This window comes from Caenorhabditis remanei, chromosome III (genome assembly GCF_010183535.1).
Source record: "Caenorhabditis remanei strain PX506 chromosome III, whole genome shotgun sequence".
NCBI lineage: Eukaryota > Metazoa > Nematoda > Chromadorea > Rhabditida > Rhabditidae > Caenorhabditis > Caenorhabditis remanei.
In genome coordinates this window covers 13,688,442-13,705,287 of record NC_071330.1, presented here as the reverse complement: position 1 = coordinate 13,705,287, position 16,846 = coordinate 13,688,442, and the positions used below count along the sequence as shown (strand labels likewise).

General features: G+C 36.4%; 8 protein-coding genes across 8 annotated transcripts; 2 read left to right on the top strand and 6 right to left on the bottom strand.

Moving 5' to 3' along the window:
- Positions 1-13: 13 nt before the first annotated feature.
- GCK72_011228 (uncharacterized protein) lies at positions 14-497 on the bottom strand (the record flags this gene model as incomplete). The annotated part of the gene is made up of 2 exons (XM_003091182.2): positions 14-219; positions 275-497. 2 exons carry the CDS (start codon positions 495-497, stop codon positions 14-16), a joined length of 429 nt encoding a protein of 142 aa, XP_003091230.2.
- Positions 498-753: 256 nt separating this feature from the next.
- On the bottom strand, positions 754-1,140 carry GCK72_011227 (uncharacterized protein; the record flags this gene model as incomplete). Its single annotated transcript, XM_053728302.1, has 2 exons — positions 754-966; positions 1,039-1,140. The coding sequence occupies 2 exons, from the start codon at positions 1,138-1,140 to the stop codon at positions 754-756; spliced, it is 315 nt and encodes a 104-aa protein (XP_053587879.1).
- Positions 1,141-1,537: 397 nt separating this feature from the next.
- Positions 1,538-1,895, top strand: GCK72_011226 (uncharacterized protein; the record flags this gene model as incomplete). The annotated part of the gene is made up of 2 exons (XM_053728301.1): positions 1,538-1,657; positions 1,713-1,895. The coding sequence occupies 2 exons, from the start codon at positions 1,538-1,540 to the stop codon at positions 1,893-1,895; spliced, it is 303 nt and encodes a 100-aa protein (XP_053587878.1).
- Positions 1,896-3,663: 1,768 nt separating this feature from the next.
- On the bottom strand, positions 3,664-5,117 carry GCK72_011225 (uncharacterized protein; the record flags this gene model as incomplete). Its single annotated transcript, XM_053728300.1, has 4 exons — positions 3,664-3,903; positions 3,953-4,557; positions 4,624-4,802; positions 4,969-5,117. The coding sequence occupies 4 exons, from the start codon at positions 5,115-5,117 to the stop codon at positions 3,664-3,666; spliced, it is 1,173 nt and encodes a 390-aa protein (XP_053587877.1).
- A 461-nt stretch (positions 5,118-5,578) lies between these two features.
- GCK72_011224 (uncharacterized protein) lies at positions 5,579-6,870 on the bottom strand (the record flags this gene model as incomplete). Its single annotated transcript, XM_003094035.2, has 3 exons — positions 5,579-5,827; positions 5,876-6,695; positions 6,743-6,870. The coding sequence occupies 3 exons, from the start codon at positions 6,868-6,870 to the stop codon at positions 5,579-5,581; spliced, it is 1,197 nt and encodes a 398-aa protein (XP_003094083.2).
- A 167-nt stretch (positions 6,871-7,037) lies between these two features.
- Positions 7,038-7,749, top strand: GCK72_011223 (uncharacterized protein; the record flags this gene model as incomplete). The annotated part of the gene is made up of 2 exons (XM_053728299.1): positions 7,038-7,180; positions 7,230-7,749. 2 exons carry the CDS (start codon positions 7,038-7,040, stop codon positions 7,747-7,749), a joined length of 663 nt encoding a protein of 220 aa, XP_053587876.1.
- A 1,109-nt stretch (positions 7,750-8,858) lies between these two features.
- Positions 8,859-10,194, bottom strand: GCK72_011222 (uncharacterized protein; the record flags this gene model as incomplete). Its single annotated transcript, XM_053728298.1, has 3 exons — positions 8,859-9,104; positions 9,162-10,002; positions 10,052-10,194. The coding sequence occupies 3 exons, from the start codon at positions 10,192-10,194 to the stop codon at positions 8,859-8,861; spliced, it is 1,230 nt and encodes a 409-aa protein (XP_053587875.1).
- A 3,526-nt stretch (positions 10,195-13,720) lies between these two features.
- Positions 13,721-15,164, bottom strand: GCK72_011221 (uncharacterized protein; the record flags this gene model as incomplete). The annotated part of the gene is made up of 3 exons (XM_003094042.2): positions 13,721-13,960; positions 14,006-14,855; positions 15,022-15,164. The coding sequence occupies 3 exons, from the start codon at positions 15,162-15,164 to the stop codon at positions 13,721-13,723; spliced, it is 1,233 nt and encodes a 410-aa protein (XP_003094090.2).
- Between the last annotated feature and the right edge of the window lie 1,682 nt (positions 15,165-16,846).

Sequence of the window (16,846 nt, the reverse complement as noted above, 5' to 3'; positions counted from 1 at the left end):
ATTTATTATCAAATTATGGAATCCATTCAAAATGGAAGATTTTCCATCCAGTAAGGCTCTCTTTGCTCTTTCCCATATAAATCTTTGCGTCTCTCGGTCGTTTTCCAGCTTGTTCTACAGTAACCACCGCGGTCATGCTTTTAATAACAGAAATCGGAATAGTATAAACCTTGGTGATCTCGTAGTAAGATTTCAGGGTGTTGCCGGGAAATTCGTCATCTGAAATTTAGAAATAAAAATAAATTATTCTAACTTTTTGAAGCAATTAACTTACCCCCAGTCATAGGAACCTCCGTAAGTTCTGCCAACAATTTCCAGTTCTTCACGTAAATCGCATGACGGATCATGTCCAATTGGGATTCTACGAGCACACAGTTCATCAAATTGTTTCCAGTGCAATCATAATTATGGGGAACGTCACGAACCGGATGGTTTAGGTGGCCTAGCCAAGCAGTGGCCAAGCCAGTTAGAAGGAGGAAAAGGAGTGGAAGACGCATCGTCTGATGGGGGGGGACAGCTAGGAGAGGGACGATTTATATAGGGGTGTCATAATTGAGTTAGGATGGTTTCCCAGAGCGGAGTTTCATGACGATGTGATCGACGACCATTGAGGTGGGAATAGATGATCAGAGAGCGATGATAAAATATTATGAAATATAAAATATCTATTTAGAAGGTCAAGAATCAGTACAGTAACCAGAGGGGGATGAAATGCTTTAACACATCTTTATTTATAGGAACAGTTCAATTTTTTTAAACGCGATGTAATTTACATAAGTCGGAGGGTACTACTTTAAGCTGTCCTTTTTTCCCCATTACAATCTCAACAATACGAGTTATCCGCATTCCTGCATCGACACTTTCTTCCCATAAATCCTTCACATTGTCCCCAATTACATCCGAATTTGTTACGACAGTTGTCATTGCATTCGTAGTTGTTTGAACTGGAAATACTGCAGCCGTAACCTGAAATTATTTCGAGTTTTGAGACATAGGGCTATTTTGAATAATACATCTTCTGATACGATGTCTTGGTACCTGATAGTCTTTCAGGTCCTGATCGATACCGTCTTCATAGACATATCTAGCGGAGACTGTGCCAATAATAGCAATGATACAGAAGATCGTGAGTAGATTCATGTTTGAAACTGAATAATTGATGATGTTCTTTTATACTGTATTTTTAGTCACGAGCTCGACAACTTGATCTTTCAAACATTTTCTTATCAAAACCGGAAATTGTCATCATAATTATAGAAAGCAACAATTAGAACTTGAAACAAGACTTTTTTCTGATAAGAATGCGCTAAAATGGGAAAGATAGCACTGATAAGGAAGTATCAAAAGTTCTTCTCTTTTTCAGAGGTTGTTCACGTGATATTTCTATTTGTTATAATTTGTAGAGTTTCCGTTTTTGATAAGAACATGTTTGAAAAATCAAGTTGTCGAGCTCGTGACTAAAAATAGATGACGACAGATATATTCTGAAAAAGTATATAAGAGAACCTCACTGGTTGTTATTAATTCAGTTTCAATTATGAATCTACTCACCACCTTTTGCATTTTCATTGATATTATTGGCACAGTCTCCGCTAGATATGTCTATGATGACAGTATTGAGCAGGACCAGGATGACTATCAAGTACCAAGACATCGTGTCAGAAGAAGTGACAGGCAAGATATTTTAACATTTCAATACTCGATAATTTCAGGTTACGGTTGCAGCCTCACCAGTTCAAACAACTACGAATGCAATGACAACTGTCGTAACAACTTCGGATGTAATTGGGGACAATGTGAGGGATTTATGGGAAGAAAATGTCGATGCAGGAATGCGGATAACTCGTATTGTTGAGCTGAAAGCTTGTCGAACTGGATTACACTTTCTGTTGTGAACATGTACATTTATCTTTATCACAAAATGTTTCAATCATTTATCTATTCATTTCTTTTAATTATTATTGGTGAGAATAATACCTGCTGGATTAAATTTCTGTATCATAAATCATTGTGACGATTTTAAATAAAATGTTTATTGACAGATCAAATATTTCTGAAAATGTTTATGCCAACTGAATAGATGGGTATCCCGAACCAGAACTCTCAGAAAATTGGAACCCGATCAGAACTGATACGGGTTATAACCAATTAACAGATGGTTAAACTTTTTATTAAAGTCATCAGGCCTCCTAGATATGACAGTTCTGACTCGTAACAGTTCTGATTCGGAGCAGCACTAATTATGTTTAGTTCCTTTTTTCTTTTTCTTATCTTATCAATTGTTTCCACCACACAAAACATTTGTTTTGGTTTTATTTTTCAAAAAAACCTCCTTATCAATACCGGAAGGAAACATCAGGAACAAAAAAGTTACTTTAACAAGATATAACGCTTCAAATATTCATTTCATTAAAAAGTTGTCAACTACAAAAATGAAGCACTATCTATGATCTACATACTCATATAAATTTGTCATTCTGGGATGAATTTTGACACTAGGGCGCACTTGGTTCAAAATAACAATGATTGATAAGGCTAACATCCTGTTTTTGGTTTTGTGTTTTTGTGTTGAGAGTCATAGATCAAAATTTGAGAGTATTTAAGAGACCCGTCAAAAGTAATCAAAAAATCATCTGAATTCGTTATGAACTTCATTTCTATCTTCTATATTCTTCTAATTTGCGCATTTTCGGTATCCGCTGACTACGGATGCAGCTATTTTGGTTCGAACAACGCGGAATGCAATGGCAACTGTCAGAAGTTATTCAATTGTAACTGGGGACGGTGTGAAGGAACGTTTCATCAGTATTGTGCATGCAAGAATAAGGATAATTCCTATTGTTGAGTTGATTGAAATTGAATGAATTCATTTGTTGCAAATAAATCATCTATTTTGATATAGATTACATAGTTGAAAGAAAGTTATATGAATGCATAAATTACGAATAATTCAAAGAAGGTCTGAAGTCATATTGCAGATTCCGATATTTCAGAAAACTCTAACAAACTTTTATAATTTTCGCATAAGCTAAAAATTGCTCTAAAACTCAAAACTCTGGAGGGAGAATTTTTAAGCTTTCAGTTTGTTCAGGTATTTTGAGTCAAAAATGAAATATTTCTAGCAATTTTAAGCTAAAATCTGCGTTTGACTGAAAATAGGCTGAAAATAAAACCTCGTAACTCCATTTTGCAATTCACCGCACAATTTCATTTTTTACCTATCTTCGACGTGCGACAAAACCGCAAAACTGGGCGTGGTCTATTTTAAAATTCAACTTTTAGTGCAAATTTGCCGCACAGTCTCATTTTTGAACGATTTTTCATTTTTTAAAGTCACAACAGCTTTAGAAACATGCGTCAAAATTGCAACAGCGGGCGTGGCCTATTTTTTGATTCAAGCTGATGGGATTAATGGAAATAAATTTTAAAAAACACTTAAAAAACCACCAAAATTTGTCAGTTTCCATTTTTTAACATAAAAGTTTTGAAATATCTGAGGTCAAAATGTTACTGTTTCCGAATATCTTGTTATAATAAAATAATTACTGTTCTCATTCAAACCGAGATTATTAAAAGCAATTCTATTTCGGGGTATTTTGAAAAATTGTAATTACTGTGCGTTTGATGCACCGGAAAATAAATAAAATCAACATCTTTATTCAATCAATAAATCACCGCATCTTTACGAATCCATAAAGTTTCAATCCATGTCAATGAAAACCAATTGCCATACAAATCCCTGCTGATTCGGAGCGCTTGATCTGAGTCCGGAAGTTTGAAGTACCAGCATACTTTATTATAGTCAGGATTCGCATGTCCAAGGGTGTTGTGTATTGTGTCCACGTCTTTTATATGATCAAAATAAATTATACGAGATTTGGCAGTTGGAGAAGTGAGCATGTTCTGAAAAAAATAGATAAAGATAAACTATGGAACAAATGAATTCACTTACCTTCTTTATCAACAGAACATCTTCAATAGTGATTGTTGAAATGGAAACTGTCAGATCTGGTATATGAAGAAATGTTTCCAGAGGTACTGTAACTTTGAAAACCGTAATACTCAATTCTTGAATACAATCGAACACATCCAACTCCACGATTTCATTCAAAACCAGCTGTTTTCCATTTTCTTTATCGTTTTCCTCATACGTCTTCCTTATCACGATCCCTTTCAATTGTTTCATATCAATCAGCCGAGTCATATTCCAAAAATTACTTGGTCGCAAAACGTCCATTTCCAAATTTTGTATAGGAATGAGATATTTCCTTGATTTCAAAATGCAATCAAATCGATCATGAAATTTATCGGCAATTGGTTGCAACGTACACTTGTCGTTTATTTCACACATATGCTGGGTAGCTTCGAAGGAACATTCAAACGGACGTGACGAAGTGCAGCATCCATAAATTGAATAAGTAGCTCTGTGGCTGTTGATAACATTTATATCGTAGTGATATCCTTCATACCAATTATATGACCATTCCTCGACATTTACGTATTTCAACGGCTTTGATTGGTTTCTCAAAATAAAACCAAAGTCGTTGAAAAATGCATCTACAAAATCTTGGTTTTTTATGAGTCTAGATTTTTTCATTATTCCTTCTTGGATTTTTAACAAACAGTTGTGGCCATATCTTATGTAATAAAAGTTTACAGATTCCTTAGATTGTAAAGCAAAATCGATAGTCGCATATATCGCCGACGGTGTCACATCGATATTGAGTTGTGTCAATTCATTATCCAGTTTGGTATCATCAATGAAGGTTCGAAACGCGTGACACACTTTTCGAAGTTTCAGCCTGAAATGGAGATGTTCTTTAGTTACAGTAATCTCCATGATTTTAACAACGTTGGGCGTTTTCAATTGAAAATTTCCAAATTTGAAGTTGGTCATTTCAAACTGAGAACGACCAAAATCTCAGATTTACGGCCATTACTTTATGCATCCTTCCAAAACAAACTCACATCGTTATAAAATCAACATTTTCCATAATCTTTCTCATCACCAAATCTGGCATATTCATTATTGGTCCTTCTGGTTCTTCATCAAATGACAATTTCTCAGTTGACGTTTTGTCGTCTAGTCGAGTTTTGAACCATTTCAAGCAAAACATTTGAAAATAATTAAATAAAATAGAAATTGCCAAAATTGGTACGGCCTTTGTGCTTTTCCTCACGGTGTCACGTTAAAGGTTACATTAAAAAAAAGAATTGAAAATAAGTTTCTCACACAAGTTTTCAAGTTTTTTTTTCATTTCTTTTCTATAAATCAATCGATAATTTATTCCCAAATGTTTTACTTACATTGGTTTAGATTTTCATCAAATCAAATTTCAGAAAATTTTTCGAAAAATCAGATTAAAATTGCTTAAATTATGATACATTATCGCGTTTTGATTTAATTTTAAGTTTTTAGTCAAACAATTAACTTTTTTCAAAATAAATTCAAAAAGAATTCCGAATTTTGTTTCAAAACGAGACCGACCCGTGACAAATCTGCTAACTTCAATAGACCTTCTTCAGAAAGCTAATTTTTTGAACTCAGTAACATTGACACATTAATTATTTATTTCAATCAAAAATCAATATCCTCAGAACGTGAAAATGGTTCTTCTTCGTCCCATGTGAAAGTGAAATAGCGATGCGAACTGCTATGGCGAATTTCAAGTATTTTATCAGTTTCCGGAATCGCATATCCCCAGCATTTCTCATCATATGCATCAGTAAAATAACCAAGAATCGAATACATCTCCTCCATATCTGTAGTCAAATGCTCATAATAAATAGTGTATTCTTCGAAGAACGATGGAGAATTCAGAAAGTTCTGAAAACGAGTTTAATACAAAACATTCAATAAATTAAAACCACTCACAGTTTGTATCAGAAGTACATCTACCATCGAAATTGTTGGAATTGAAATTTTCAGACTCGACTTGTGGAGAAATTTCTCTAGAGGTACTGTTATTCCGAATCCTTTGATTCTCAAGTCTTGAATACACTCCCAGTTCTCGAGTTCCACTATTCCATCGAATTTCAACTTTTTGTTCGCCACATCACTTTCATTCATTAGTTCGAGGTATTTGATTTGTTTCATATCAATAAAAGGAGCAATTTTCAAGAAATATTGTGGTATGATGACTTGAGCAGCCATACATTTTACACGCATCTGAGAGTCCCTAGATCCCAAAATCTTTTCCAAACCATCATAGAACTTGTCAGCCGTTGGTTTTAACAGAAAGTCCTTATTCATCTTACTCAAATGTTTTTCAATGTTATAGTCATGTTGACGACTGCACCATCCGAATATCCAATTAGTATTCTGCCATTTCCGCATTAGATTTTTGTCAAATGAAATTTTGCGGAAGTCATTCGAATTACATGCATGAATTGACAAATCCTCTAGAGGGGCCTTATGGATTTTCAAGATTACACCAATTTCATCGAAAAACGCTTCCACAAAATCTTCGCCTTTCATGAGATTGGTTTTGTTAGTACAATCTGTTGTCACGTGTCTCAAACAACTTTCTCCTCCGTATCTGACATAATGAAGGCCAATCAGTCCCCAGGAAGCACGCATTTCGACACTGATCATAGAAGGGTACACCGAAAATTGTATGTGTGTCAACCCGTAATCCTGGGTTGTGTCATCGATGAAGTTTCGGAGTGCGTGACACACTTTTCGGAGCTTCAGACTGAAATTGTGGATCATCTTTTCAAAATTTCTGAAAATTAAACTCACATGATTATAAAATCCACATTTTCCATAATCTTTCTCATCACCAAATCCGGCATATCCATTATTGACACATCTCTAGATTTTATAGAATCTTGATTCGATGGAAATCCAAACCAATGTAAGCAAAACATTTGGGAATGAATTATTATGAGAAAGGAAATATCGAAATTGGTACTTGCCTGTTTTTACGTAACATTCAACGTGACACCGTAAACCAAAACTCAAATCGATAAGGTCACACTACCAATTTTTATCATTTCTACATATTTTCAAACATCAATCAACATTTTATTCACAAATGTTTCGTTTGAAATGGTTCAACACTCCATTGATCGGCAAAACGGAAAAGTTGACAGTTAACGATCAACCAGAAGGACCAATAATGGATATGCCGGATCTGGTGATGAGAAAGATTATGGAAAATGTGGATTTTATCACGATGTGAGTTTGTTTTAGGATGGTGCATAGCTATTGAGCATCTCCATTTCAGGCTGAAACTTCGAAAAGTGTGTCACGCATTCCGAGACTTTATTGATGTCATAAAACTGGATAATGAGTTGACAAAAGTAAATATCGATGTGACACCGTCGGCGATATATGCGTTTCTCGACTTTGCTTCAAAACCTATGGAACCTGTAAAATTGTGTTACATTAGATATGGGAACAACTGTTTGTTCAAAATCCAAGAAGGAAAAATGGAAGAAGCTAAACTCATAAAAAACCAAGATCTTGTAGATGCATTTTTCAACAATTTTGGTTTTGTTTTGAGAAACCGATCAAAACCGTTGAAATACATGAAAGTCGAGGAATGGCCATATGGTTGGTATAGAAATGATCACTACGACATAGTTGTTATCAACAGCCACCGAGCTTCGTCTTCAATTTATGAATGCTGCACTTCGACTGCAGATCAATTTCACGATCGTTTTGATTGCATTTTGAAATCAAGAAAATCTCTCACCTTGGACATGCGAATCCTAAAATATGGTACTTCAAACTTCCGGGACTAGATCAAATCCTCAAAATCAGCAGGGAATTACATGAAACTTGTTTTTCATTTACATGGACCAAAACTTCATGCATTTATAATAATGCAGTTGTTTATTGATTGAATAAAATGTTTTAATTTATTTGTTGTTTGGTGCATGAAGGATCTTGAAATATACATGCGAATCCTCACAATAATATACTATCCTGGTTCTTCAAACTTCCGGAATCAAATCAAATTCTCCAAATCAGCAAGGAGTGCTGTTATCCCAACTGCTTTTCTTTCACATGGATCAAAAGTTCATGCATTTCTAAAGATGCAGTAGTTTATTGATTGAATAAAAATTTTGAGTTTATTTATTATCTATAGTTAATTCTCAACTACTCGGTTTTTCAGTTTTTGCTCACTCGGAAAACTATACGTAAGAGGAATCTTGAATAGCCGAATAAATGTGTTTTGATTTTTGATTTTGTTGTGTCTAGTAGTTGCATGGAAATAAACTCGGAAGTTAGACGGAAGTAAGTTTTATTTCGAGAATATAAAACGAACGGCAAAAATATGAAGTGAATACGTTGTATTGATGGTATTACTACCCTTCAAGCATAAAAATTCCAACTTTTTACTTATCCCCTACCAGTAGACTTAAAAAAAGAGCTGATTTTGAAACCCGGAAGTCGGAAGTCGGAAGTGAAGACTTATTCAGGTCTACTGGTAGGGGATAAGTAAAATGTTGGAATTTTCTATGCTCGAAAGGTAGTAATACCATCAATACAACATATTAACTTCATATTTTTGAAGTTCGTTTTATATTGTCGAAATAAAACTCACTTCCGTCTAACTTCCGAGTTTACTTCCATGCAACTCTGGTGTCTACCAGAGTCAGAGAGAAAAATGATTTAAAACGTCGTTGGTTTAGTGACTGTAAAATAAGTAAAATACTAACGTTTGACAGCTCTCGTCAGTTGTATAAGTTTCGTCTCGAGAAATCTACTTCCAACTTTCGGCTTCCGGATAAGAACATTTCAGAACTGCCCTCAAATTTTACTGCCTGAAGCCCCAACTCAACGATGATTAAACGTTATTAAAAAAGAATTAACGACAGAACATAAATAAAATCGCACTTTTATTCAATCAATGAACCACCGCATTTTTAGGAATGCATGAACTTTTGATCCATTTAAATGAAAAACAATTGCCATAATCATGATTTTTCTTGCTCATTTGGAGCGTTTGATCTGATTCCGGAAGTTTAAAGTACCAGTATATGTTATGATAGTCAGGATTCGCATACCCAAGGGTGTTGTGTAATGTATCTGCGTCTTCTATATGATCACAGTAAACCCTTCGAGATTTAGCAGTTGGAGAAGTGAGCATGTTCTGAAAAAAAAGATAAAGATAAACTGTGAGACACGGGCATTCATTTACCCTTTTTACCAGCAGAACATCTTTAATAGTGATTGTTGAAATGGTAACTTTCAGATGTGGTATATGAAGAAGTTTCTCAAGAGACACTGTTGCTTTGAAACCACTAATAATCAATTCTTGAATATATTTGAACCCATTCAACTCAACGATTTCATTCAAAACCAGGTGTTTTCCATTTTCTTCATCGCTATCACCATACGTCTTCCTTATCGCAATACATCTCAACTGTTTCATATCAATGAGTCGAGCCATATTCAAAAAATGACTTGGTCGCAAAACTGTAACATCCAGAATTTGTATAGGAATGAGAGATTCTCTTGATTCCAAAATGCAATCAAATCGATCATGAAATTTATCGGCAGTTGGTTGCAACGTATACATTTCGTTTATTTGTTTTAGATGTGTTACAGGTTCGATGGAACCTCTCAATGGACGTGCAGAAGTGCAGCATCCATAAATTGAATACGTAGTTTTAACACTGTTCAGAAGATCTCGGTCGTAGTAAGTTGGTGGATAGCAATTATATGACGATTCCTCGATATTCATGTATTTAAACGGTTTTGTTTTGTTTCTTAGAATAAAACCAAAATCGTTGAAAAATGCATCTACAAGATCTTGGTTTTTTATGAGTTTTGCTTCTTTCATTTCTCCTTCTATGACTTTTAACAAACAGTTCTTCCCATATCGAATGTAATACAAGTTTACAGATTTTCTAGATGCTGAAGCAAAATGGATAAGCACAATTATTGTCGACGGTGTCACATAGATATTTACTTTTGTCAACTCATTATCCAGTTTTATGACATCAATAAAGTCTCGGAATGCGTGACACACTTTTCGAAGTTTCAGCCTAAAATGGAGATGTTCTATAGTTATGCACCATCCTAAAACAAACTCACATCGTGATAAAATCAACATTTTCCATAATCTTTCTCATCACCAGATCCGGCATGGCCATTATTGGTCCTTCTGGTTGTTCGTTAACCGGAAATTTCTCAGTTTTGTCGATAAATGGAGTGTTGAGCCATTTCAAGCAAAACATTTGGGAGTAAATTATCGATTGATATTTGAAAATATGTAGAAATGATGAAAATTGGTCGTGTGACCTTATCGATTTAATTTTTGGCTTACGGTGTCACGTTAAAGGTAACGTAAAAAATAAATATGTTTTTCCAAACATTACCTTTTCAATTATCCTTGGCGTTTGCATTTGTCTCTTCTGTTTCGATCACATTTCTTATAGTTGCTGCCTGATATCATCGTCAAGTCACAAAAACTAAATCTAACGAATATTTTACAGAAATAGAGCACCTTTGAACGAGGTCTACGTAAAATCATACAGAACCTAGCAGCGATATCCAAGGAAGTGACTTGTGGACTTGCAAAGCTTCATGTTTTTGTCAGTATTTATGTATTCAGTACAGTACACTGTGGAAAATTTAACATATTTATTAGACAAGTCTCCTAAGGGGTTTTTTTTTGAAAACAGGTCGACAAAATACATTATCACTAATGATATATAGTTAGATGCTTTTTGTCGCACAGTGGGCGTTTTCGACAGACTCCAGGATGACGACGGTTGCAGTTTACGCATATCTCTGCTGCTACAGCATTCATGAATCGTTGATCGGCGGAGATGCGCGGGCAATCGTATGCTTGGTGATTTCCGGCGCATTCCTTGCAGCTGGATTGTTGTTTTTTTGTTGGGACGCTCGACATCTCGTCCTTCCAGGTGTTTTTCAGGCTTTCCTCGATGATTTTGAGCTCCTTTGAAAGTGTTCCTTGGTTCTGGATCACTTTCCGGATTCCCATCTCCAATGATGTAAGAGAAATCTCCATTTCTCTCAACTTCTCCATCATCGGGTCTGCTGCCTCAAGAGCAATTTCCTCGTCTATGGGAATGGGTGAAGGTTCGGTCTCCATTTCTGTAATGTTTTCGTTATAGTGAGTTTCCGTGACTCGACGATGAAAGGAGAAAAGAGGTTGAAAAGAGGTAAATAATGAACTGAAAATGGAAGTGACCAGCCAGAGTATTATACAATTAGACTAATTGCTTCTCATTCTCTTGTTTTCATAGTTTATAACATTAAACAGAATAGGTGGAAGCATCTTATATAAACAATTTTCTCTACAGTTGACTAAAGAACTATAACTATTCTAACTCGTGGCGGAGAGACATCGAATTGCATCAAAACATGAAAGTCAGACCTACAGCTAACGCCACAGAGAGCATCCAAAGCTCAAGTGTCGCTAGCTTCCAACTGCAGGACGCATTGGGGACACCTTTCAGATGGGGCTATGCTTAAACATCGTGAGAACCCTCTTGCTTGACTGCAGCGTAATAATCATCATCTGATGACGTACCCCGGGACGTGCTTGTCTTAGACACCTCGTGCTAGAAATTTCCACTGCAAAAGACTCCTTGAACTGGGTTAGAGGTGTTCGCACTCAGATTTACCGCTACACTATAAGAGTCCTATAGAAAGATGAAGATGTAAGCGCTCGAGAGAACTAAAAATTAGATAGACAATATACTGCTTAAATGAAGTAGAAATGTATTGATTCTGTGGAATTTGATTCTGTACCAGTCGGTTCACGTCGCCTAACGGCGACTTTTCTACACCACCCTTCTGGGTGTTACAGCGCCTGCGGCGCTTCTCAAACGGTCGAGACTATAGAAGTCTAAGAAACTCTGCTTTTCTGAAACGATTTTGATCCATTACTCTTTTACTTTTTTCTAAATCTGAATGAAAAAAATGGGTTCACACAAACTAACTACAGTCAACATTGCCTAACTTGCCAGATCTTGCCGGGTCTTTCCTGAACGCACCCCCCCCCCTCACCCATTTGAAACTTGGATTAAGCTTTAAAATATGGTGCCTCGCAACGTGGACAAACTTGATCCATCATTCCGATGTTTTGAAGATCAGGTTGTGCATCAGTAGCAACTACTCCGAGAAGAGCTCCTTGGCGTGTCGACTTCCGAATGATTTTGAGGGCTGGTGATAGGCCGTCGTTAGCCAGCTGGTGGTCGTTCAGCCGCGCCCGTTCGCCACTCGCACGCCTGCGCTCAGTCGTCGCTCATCCGTAATTGGGACTTGTCGGTCTACCTGTGCTGGGAAGAACGCCGCGACTAAAGAAGAGACGACGCTTTGTCGCCCGTCTCTCCCCCTTTTTCCGCAGTCGATTCCCCTCTGCTTTATCAGTGTTTCTGGCTCAGAAGACGTCACTTTGGGAGTTTGGAAGAAAAGTAAGACGGGCATCGCGAGATGAAAATTTCTGATTTTTGTCCAGCTTTGAAGGAAATCGGCTCATTAGGGAGGACGTTCTTCTTGCCGTCACGTCATCGGACTCTTCTCATCGTCTTTTAGTTGTCCGGAAAATCACTGAAACGCGGTGAAGCACACCTTCATCAATCACTTCTTCTGTAGCCATCAGACTCAGACCATTCGACCTGATAGTCGGACAATCTTGAGCCCGTGGATTTTACCTGATTTCATATCTGGACTTCACAGAAATTCCCCTCGTCACTATGTTTTACCAATGGGTGAAGCGAAAACAGTGGTAAGAAGATGTTAGTCAAAATGACTTTAAATACTTTTATATGTGGGTCCATTTGGATCAACAATGGATCCATCACCTGTGTCCTGAAAACTGCCCTATCTAATTGTGTTACCGATCAATCTGGAAGGAAAGGAAACGTTTTTAATCCTCGATTTTTTCTTAATCCGGTGATAACAAAACATATTTCTCGTCGTTTCTTTTTAGAAACCGATTCGTTTTTTGTGACGTTGACCTCACTGAAAACAAACAACACGTTCGGATACACCACTTTTTCGAATCAACAACCAAGAAATCTTTTCTCGCCCCCGGGATCGAACCAAAAACTAACTGTAGTCAACGTTGCATAACTTGCCAGATCGGACGCGGCGACACGCCGTACAGAACCACGCGGCTGACGGAAGATGCATGTCGGAGAAAGGAAAGAAATCCCGAAGCTGAGGCCGACAGTTTCACGCCACTTTTTCCGATTTTCATTCCCCTATGCTTTATCAGTTTTTCTGGCTCAGAAGGCGTCATTTTGAGAATTTTGGAGAAAGAAAAAGACGGGCATTGCGAGGGGAAAATTTCTGATTTTTTGGTCTAAGTTCGAAGAAAATCGGTTCAGTAGGAAGGGCGGTAGGGTCGGCGACATACACACATACACACAGAATCTGGTGTTTGTTAATAGTAAAGATTTCCAGATTTTAACAATCTCCCCACCTCACAGTCTTGTATTATCACAACATTATAGTATTGCCTTCTCGGCAGCTAGATAGGAACTCTCTAACAATTCTAATTATAGTGGTCTCTCTCTCCATGATTTTCAGGTTCTACTTTCTATTAATTTCTAAAAAAAACGAACCTTATTTCCATCCTTTTTGATTTCAATACATCACTAGCCATGTGAGCCTGGAAACTGTTTATTAAAGTCCACTAGCAAACATCTGGATAGATAGATATATGAGAAGATAGATTTCAAGATCCTTCATGCACCAAACAACAAATAAATTAAAAATTTTATTCAATCAATGAACCACCGCATCATTATAAATGCATGAAGTTTTGGTCCATGTAAATGAAAAACAAGTTTCATGATATTCCCTGCTGATTTGGAGGATTTGATCTAATCCCGGAAGTTTAAAGTACCAGGATATTTTATTATGGTCAGAATTCGCATGTCCAAGGGTTTTGTATAATGTATCCGAGTCTTTCATACGATCATAGTAAACCCTTCGAGATTTGACAGTTGGAGAAGTCATCATGTTCTGAAAGAAAAAAAGACAAGCTGTGCAACAAGTGCATTTACTCACCTTCTTTATCAACAAAACATTTTCAATAGTTAGTGTTGAAATGGCAACTCTCAGATCTGGTATATGAAGAAATGTTTCAAGAGGCACTGTTACTTTGAAACCCCTAATACTCAATACTTGAATATAATCGAACACGTCCAACTCCACGATTTCATTCAAAGTCGGCTGTTTCCCTTTTTCTCGATCACTATATTCAGGTGTCTTCCTTATCACAATCCCTCTCAATTGTTCCCGATCAATGTGCTGAGCCACATTCAACAAATAACTTAATCTCATAATTCTAACATCCAGTATTTGTATAGAAATGGGAGATTTTCTTGATCTCAAAATGTCAGCAAAACGACCATAAAACTTATCGGCAGTTTGTTGCAACGTATACGTTTTGTTTATTTTTTCTAGATGTTCGTGAGCTTCGATGAAATTTCTCAGCGGACGTGTACAAGTGCAGCATCCGTGAATTGAATATGTAATTTTAACTCTGTTCAGAAGATCTCTGTCGTATGAATCCTGTAAATACCAATTATATGACGATTCCTCGATAGCAATGGTTTTCAACAGTTTTGATTGGTTTCTTAAAATAAAACCAAAATCGTTGAAAAATGCCTCCACGAAATCTTGGTTTTTCATGAATTTCGCTTTTTCATTTCTTCCTTCCTTGACTTTTAACAAACAGTTGTTCCCATATGCAATGTAATTCGAGTTTACAGATTTCCTAGATGCTGAAGTAAAATAGATAGTCGCATAAATCGATGACGGTGTCACTTTGATATTGACTTCTGTCAACTCGTTATCCAGTTTTGTAACATCAATAAAGTTTCGAAACGCGTGACACACTTTTCGAAGTTTCAGCCTGAAATGGAGATGTTCTATAGTTACAATAATCTCAATGATTCTAACAACTTTGAACGTTTTCAGTTGAAAATTTCCAAATTTGAAGTTGGTCAATTCAAACTAAAAACGACCGAAATCTCAGATTTACGGTCATTACTGTATGCATCAACCTAAAACAAACTCACATCGTTATAAAATCCACATTTTCCATAATCTTTCTCATCACCAGATCCGGCATATCCATTATTGGTCCTTCTGGTTGATCGTTAACTGTCAACTTTTCCGTTTTGTCGATCAATGGAGTATTGAACCATTTCAAGCAGAGCATTTGGAAATGTATGATCGATTGATGTTTAAAAATATGTAAAAATGATAAAGATTGCTCGTGTGACCTTATCGATTTCGTTTTGGTTTACGGTGTCACGTTGAAGGTTACTTAAAAATGAATATATTTCTCCTAAAAGGTCATACCAATTTTGAAGTGAATAAATAGGCCTTCTCTGGCCTATGGTGGCTTCAACCTGTGATCGAAGCTGTAGCCGTGTATTTTTTTTGTAGAATCATGTTCAAAATTAGTTTTTCTTCTTTAATTGGACTGTCCTGTAACAGAAAGACAGTGTTCAATGTCAGATACACAGTCTACATTTCAGTAGTTTTTTTTCGAATTTTGACGAACTCAATTGCTTTTATAGCTGTTTATTAATAAACGAAGGGAAGTATTTCAAAAAAGGGAAAATTGCAAAAAAGGAGTGGTATGTATGTCTGACGGTTTCCCCGATGTCCAACTTCCTTTCCATGTAGTAGATTTACGGTGGCTTTTCCGATGGAACCATCTGGTGCACAACGGTAACAGTGATTGGTGGTCCTCCAATTGGATTCTGAAATTTATAGAGTTTTCTTCGTTTTCAGAATCGCTTCGTCACATTTTTAGCATTTATCGTTTATAAATGTATTATTTTCGCCTTTTATCAAGAATTTGATCATTCGCAATAAAATTCATTAGTTGCCCGCGTATAAATACGGGTTGATAGGTTCCGAATAAAATATGACGACAAAGAACACAGTTTCTTACAATAAATTTATTTTATTGCAAGAAATTAGAATAAGAGAGCGTAAATTTACAAAACAAAAGTCAAAACACCAAAGCTAAAATTTGAACTAACTCTGAAAGCCAACCGACTTCAGAAACTACTTGTTGCCACGTGGAGCACACGTGTCCACGTGAACTGACGCGCTGAGGTTACGGTAAGCGCGTGAGCCTTTGGCGGAGTGTCGTTGCGTATTTAATGTGATGACTCGAATGACTACAGGGTTACGGGGGTACCTTGCCACCGGCAACTAACTCATTCAAAATCAAAAATTTGAATACAGTAATTCAGAAAAAACTAAATTTTCATTATTCTAGAACAAATTTTTGTGTCACTGAACAATAATGCTGAACAATAAAAACGTTGGTTTACAGGAATTTTAGATGCTTATAACAGTACCTATGTAATTATCCCTGGCGTTTGCATTTTTCTCATTAAATTTTCTTTACTGTTGTGTCGTCTCATCCGGAATCATAATTTTCAATGTTTCAAAAAGAAAACTCAAAAAAAAAACGGGATTTCAGCTTCGTGTCAAAACTTTCCGCCTACAGAAATGATTTGTGGTCTGTCATGTTTTTTAAATTGGTCTTATGAGGCAATAAATACTGCTGGGCCGCGCTCTACAAGTATACGTACGTCTATCAGTTTCAATTTTGTTCAATTTTGCGGCACTGAGCAGTCAGAAAACTTAATTAAACACTGAAACCTGAAACATCGTGAAAATGAATGAAAACCTTAATCGATGATGAGAATCGATGATGAGATCGCTCTCTACCGTGGAAACCCTAACTTTCGTAAAAAAAGGTCTACCTGAAATTATACAGAACCAAGCTGGGATATCTAGGGAAATGACTTGCGAACCTTCAAGTACTCCAGGGTGACGACGGTTGCAGTTCACGCAAAAGTCAGCCGCCAGCGCGTT